The sequence below is a fragment of the Phalacrocorax aristotelis genome, chromosome 1, assembly GCF_949628215.1.
Source record: "Phalacrocorax aristotelis chromosome 1, bGulAri2.1, whole genome shotgun sequence".
Classification (NCBI taxonomy): Eukaryota; Metazoa; Chordata; class Aves; order Suliformes; family Phalacrocoracidae; genus Phalacrocorax; species Phalacrocorax aristotelis.
This window is the reverse complement of record NC_134276.1, coordinates 191,326,564-191,332,563: the sequence shown is the minus strand read 5'-3', so window position 1 is coordinate 191,332,563 and position 6,000 is coordinate 191,326,564. Positions and strand designations below refer to the sequence as shown.

General features: G+C 43.6%; 1 protein-coding gene across 1 annotated transcript in view; it reads left to right on the top strand.

The window, feature by feature from the left end:
- Positions 1-884: 884 nt before the first annotated feature.
- The window catches only part of ASZ1 (ankyrin repeat, SAM and basic leucine zipper domain containing 1), a 43,229-nt gene continuing 38,113 nt past the window's right edge, over positions 885-6,000 (top strand). Inside the window, exons 1-2 of the mRNA XM_075081126.1 lie at positions 885-1,075; positions 2,611-2,707. Of these exons, the coding sequence (XP_074937227.1) occupies positions 962-1,075; positions 2,611-2,707 (211 nt within the window). The 5' untranslated portion in view covers positions 885-961. The remainder of the gene's footprint in view (positions 1,076-2,610; positions 2,708-6,000) is intronic.

Sequence of the window (6,000 nt, the reverse complement as noted above, 5' to 3'; positions counted from 1 at the left end):
GGGAGTTCATTTAAAATATTCAGCTAGCTCTATACCAGAGCTCCTCATTGTTAATAACCTGACTTTCATAATACTTTTATGCAAACAGGTTGTCATATTTTACAGACAAGCAACTAAAATAAAAAAAAAATCCAGCTGTTAAAAATGTCAGGAGTGCACAACTGAAATATGCAGACCATGGGTGTTTTTTAATAAGTGCAATTTTTATAGCACTTAGTATGTTCTATGCACAGCTCTAACTCACCTGCAAATTCCCAACATGGTAAAAGTTACCTCACACACTGCATTGCACCAAAAATAAAAAAAAAAAAATAAGAAAAAGAAGAAAAAGGGAAGAAATGTATCATAGCCACCTTCTCAGTAAGATGAGTGAAATTTTTTTAAATGAACTCCCCAAAATTACGCTTTTACACTGTTGTGGGCACAAGGACTACACACACCTGCCTCTTCTCCAAGACCAGGCTTTTTCCATTCTGTTCTTTCCTGCTCAGGGGAAGAAGACCAAATTCACTTCAGCTCAGGGCAAGGTCTGCACTGAGCTCAAAGAGCAGTTTTGCCTGTGGATGAAACACAGAACGTTGTCCCTCGTCTGTTCTTCAAGGCGTTTCACGTGGACCTTGTGACAGATGAGACATCATTATGCCCGTTATCTACCCGGGCGGGAGGGGGCAGGGTGAAAGTTTAGCTCATTGCACGTGGCTGCTGTTCAGCCGTCACCACCACAGGCTTTGGCTACGTAACAACGCGCGCACAGACACACAAGTAGCGTAACCGGCTGCTATGGGGTTAGGTGGGGTTTTAAAAGCGTATTAACGGCGGACAACGGGAATTGAAGCGACGACGCTCCCGCCACGCGACGAGCCGTTGCGCGCGCGGGAAGGCGGGGCGGGGCGGCCGCCGCGGACCACGTGACCCGCGGCCGGGTTGGTGAGGCGCGGCGCGGCGAAGAGAGCCGGGTGCCATGTCTGCCGTGTTCGCCGCGCCGTGGGGATCCTGCGCCGTGGCGGGGGGCGACGAGGAAGGCGACAGCGACGAGGACGGTTGGGATATCGGCGGCGTGCGGCGTGAGCCGCAGGTGGGGCCCAGCCGCCCCGCTCTGCTCCCCTCCCGGCGCCCTCCGGCTGGGGCTGCGGCCCGGCGGCCCGGGGCGGGTAACGCGAGGGAGGCGGCCTGGAGCCGCGGTGAGGGACGTGGGGTCCTTGAGGAGGGTGGCCGCAGCTGGCGCCTCCTCTGCCGTTATTTCCAAGCAGGACAGTGGCGGTGTCCGCGTAATCCAAGTGTAAATAAAACCGGTGTTTGCGGGGTTTGCCGTCTTACGTAAAATCTTAATGTTTTCAACCCTTTCCTACCCTTTAATAACAGGCCCTAGTCACTGTTTCAACATGAGAATAACTTGAAAGTGACCAGAGGCCTGTAAGGCTGTTTTAATTATCTGTTTCTTGCTAGCATGAAGACTTAAGTGGTTTTGTTGTATCTGATAATTGATGCACCTGACTGTGTGAGGCAGAGGGAGATTCTGAAAGGTCTTTTAGCCCTTAGTTTGTCTCATGGCTGGAGTTGAAAAATGAAAGTAACTAGATACTTGCAGCACTATTACTGAAGGCTATAGTTGCTTTTTCAGCGGCCTTGACCTTTAAATCAATGTTCTCATTTAAAGAGATGGGTTATTTGGAAATTTTGGGGTGAGTAGAAGAAAAGTATTGGCTCTTTCTCACCTTTGGTTTTGTAGACACTAAGCACCTATTAAAATTTTACAGAAGCTTTTGGAAAGATAAACTACAGTGTACTGGGGAAGATCGTATAATTCTGAATTCTCATGTTACAGCTTCAAAACTTATCATAAAATACAACTTCTTTCCATACCCACTTCTGTATGCAAAGGACTAGTGAGTGGTCCTCAATTTAGTGATGTATATTAGTATTTTGTATAATCTGGATAATGCCACCAGCAATCTTCAGCTGCATCTGCACTTCTAATGGAGAACAAGGGTGTGATTCTTCTGAAAGGGACTTGCATCAGGCAACTGTCTGATGCATAAACTCTTCTTTTGGTCAGGGCATTTTTTCAGCCAAATGGTTTTATGATGCAGTAACAGAAATACATCGGCTACCACAGGAGTAGGAGGAAAGAGGAATAGTAACCTTTTCCAGCAGTGGATTCATGCTGGATTAAGCCACACCCATTGAGCTACCTTGCCCTAAACCATAACTTCTATGTCTGATTGTATTAGATATACTTTTCATGCTGTGCTTCACAACACACAAAATGTACAAAAAAGGTAAAGTAACATTTTTCTAGCACGAAAAATTGAAAAGGAATCTTAACTGAAATGAAATCAGAAAAACTGAGAGCAGCATAGGAGGATAGCAGGTCTGTTGAGAAAGGTTCCATTCTCTTAAAATGTAAATATCTTCTTTCTGAAGAGTTAATTTTAAAACTTCTGTTTTACAGTAGAGCCTAAGAAGGAAAGTCTTACCTTGCTTCTATCCCTACCACTACCACACTTCATCCTTGCAGAGACCATCAGTGCTTTTATACTGACATCAGGTTGTAGTTTTTACCTTGAAACAGTTACTAGGTTTTGACTTAACTTCTCTCTGCTTATCTAGCAGTTGGATCAAATGCTGGAGGCGGACAAGAAGGAAGCGTTAAAGCAAGCTCTGTTTTGTGGTGATGTGTCATTAATTGAAGAACTCTTAAACTCAGGTAGGGAAAGTCGGTTATGAAGTTGAATATTTTTAATTGAACTTGGCACAAATTCTAAAGCTTCAAAGTTTCTTGTTTCAAAATAATGTGTTGGGTGCACGTAGGAATATGTGACTGTTGCCAATACAGGATGTAAACTCGATAAACTTTAAAGATTAAATTACTTTTTCAGTGACTCAGCATGTTGCATTCCAGCAAATTCCTTCTAGTTTATATTTATTTCGTTAGGAGCCCTGAAAATTGAGAAAAATATAATGTGTGAACAACGAAATAAGGTGCTGCTTTGTTTTCAGATGCATCTTTAGCTTGAAAATATAAAATGCAAACACTGAATTTGAGGTGGTTTAAATTGAGACTGAGGGTGGTCTTACTTTGGTGTTGAAGGTTGCTGGGGGGGCAGGGGCAGGGAAGGGAGGCTGGCGCTTTTGTTTTAATGCTCACTCATTTTGGAAATTGCTTTTTGTTTTTTTTTTTCCCCTCACTCACAGCACTGTTAAGTTTCTGGTATGTGTCCTGTGTAATAGTGCTGCCCTGGCAACATCAGCTGGACAAAGATTTTGTGACTCAGAAAGAGCTAATAGGGTTTATGTAGCATTTGTCACTAAAAAGTAGTTTGTCTAAACACTAAGAGCCTTTTTCCCCATTCTGTTCCTCAGTATTTCTCTGTATTGTGTTTGTTACTCAGTGTTAGGAGGATTGGATCACTTATTGAAGCATCCAGGGCAATCAAAAACTGCATAGCTGAGTTGACCTGCCTAGTGATAATTGTCAGGGAGTTCTGCTTCAGCAAGCAAGCAGAATATAGTACCCAAGAGCTTGCTCTCTGAGGAAAGTCTTGCTTTATGGCTGGAAGAAGGGAGTTTCCTAGTTAGCAATGAGTTTTTCTGAGTTTTAAAACAGTGATGTTACTTGCCCTTTTAGAAGAAAACTGTTTCTCACCATGGTGGGGAATGGTTTTCTTTTCAAATTAAGTAAAAACTATTGCACAGGCTGAAACACAGAGGTGTAATACTGAGTGAAATACATCTTTTGTCTTGCTTTGAGAAAATAACTTCTTATTTATAGTTAGTTTTTAGTGATATCTACACATCAGATTGCTTGTTTTGTTACAGCCATCATGTTTAATTGCTTGTATTTCAGTCAAACAGCAATAGTTCACTTTCCATGTTGATGCCTGACACATAACGAGCAGTTGTATGCTGTTGGAAGATGACGGTGGATATTCATAAGAGCGTACGGTCAAGCTAAAGATCCCTGTAGTCCAGCGTCCTGTCCCCTGAAAGGCACAAGGCATTATCACAAGAGAATCGTATCATTTCATGAAAATATGATGAACAATAAATCTTGACCCATCTAGTACTGTCCTGCAGAGCTGTAGAACACAATGCCTCTATAACGGGGGTGTGTCTGAAGAAAAGCAACATTGTCCTTCAGAGGATCAGTGCTCAGTCAGATTTAATCTTTGCCTCCAAAGTTGCCTTTAGTGTATGTTCAGTAGAGCTTGCAGGAGGCTCGCTATCAGCACTTGACCAAACTCAGGGTTTGCGTTGGAAGTGGATTTCCTAGCAACAGTTGTGGCCCTTTCAGGTAGAATGAGAACAGTTGCCTCTGGCTTGCTTAGTCACTGCTTTAGGAATCTCTGGTGCTGAGGCAGTTTCGCAGAGCTGTTTTAGGAGATGGACAAGGCACAATGTCTTCTCTTACTCCTCTTGTAAAATGGCAGCATACTAAGAACAAGTTACTGAAGTGCACGTCACAAAAACTAATGCAAGCAAGTACCAAGTTCAAAGATGATGTGGGTGTTTTGGTCTGCTTTGGGAGTAAAATACTTAACACCATATAATCTATATGTTCATTTTCCTCAAATGAAGTTAAAACTTTCGACTTCATGACAGTTCAGGCTGATCAAAGATATAGCTACATTCAGATCCTCTCTCCTACTTTCATTCAGCAGTCTCTTCCACTCTTATCTTTGCACAAGTGCTGGACCTCATCTGATCTTTTGTGAGCCAGTTCAGGGAATTAAAGTAGTAGTAAATGGTGGGGGTGGGGGTGAATTATTTTTCAGCCAGTTTAAGACTCTGAACCCTGAGTCAGATTAGAACTGTAGCTGGCCCTGCAGTGGGACTTATCAGCAGCTTTGATTTAACTCAGCTTTAAGGTGTTGTGGAACTACAGCACAAAGTGCTGACAAACTTAAAATAAATCAATACCTCTATTAGAGAGAAGTCTGGTAGAATCAAGCGTTTTAGAACTTTTCCCTCTCATAGTTAGAATCATTCACATTCAGACCCAATTTAAGGGCTGTTATTAAACGAAATGAAAGTCCTTCAAGACCTTTTTTTGGCATCAAACATGGAATTATTTAGCATAAAAAGCTGTATGTAGAGATTGATTGTAGTTCTTCAGGCATTGCCTTGTTAACCTTTTTGGATTTGAGGTTACATTTTTCTGTATAAGAACAGCCTTTCTGCTATAACTATTATTAGCCACAGTCAACAAAATACATGAAAGGTACCAGAGAAACTGTAGTAAATAGAGAAAGAACATCATTCTTCCTTTGCTGTTCTTCTGCATTGCCGTTATTCACGTGCTTTGTATAGTTTCTGCTGTAGAGCATGTCTAGGGCCAGAATGTATTTCTGCCCATTCCTAGTTAAAGAGGAGGATAGTTACGTGTAACTCGGATTGTAAGAAAGAATGTATCTGCTTTGCCTCCTAGACATAACTTTTGAGGTTATGTGACTGAAAAGCTCCTCTGCTCATGCCCACAAAGGAACACAGAGGGGCAATGGCAGATGGGGAAGCCCAAATAAAACCATGGTCCAGCTCCTCCCAGGCCTGTTGTGGAAGCCATCAGCCCATCACAGGCCCATCTCCGCAAGCCCAGAGGAGCAGAGAGCGCCAAGGGTCGGCAGGAACCAAAATAATGGACTCAGAGGAAGGGTCTCCCAGGGCTGTCATAGGGCCCTTGTGCCTGGGTGCTGGTGACTGCAGAGACTGGTGCTGAGTGAAAAGATGTACCAGCCACAGGAGGGGGATCAGGGGTCAGATGCCCATGTGTCCATGATGCCAGCAGCTGGAGGAGATACATCTATCCCAGAGGGGAGCAGGATGAGACCATGGGTGCTGTCTCTGTTAATGCAAGTGCTCTCTCTGCTTGTGTCAGTTAGTGTGGCTGGTGGTGTATGTGTGTCCCTGCTGGGAGTATATGCTCAGCATCGATACTGGTTGGACCTGGGGATGTGGAATTGCAGGAGCCTCCCCTCTCTCTTGCTGTTGGATCTGGCCTGA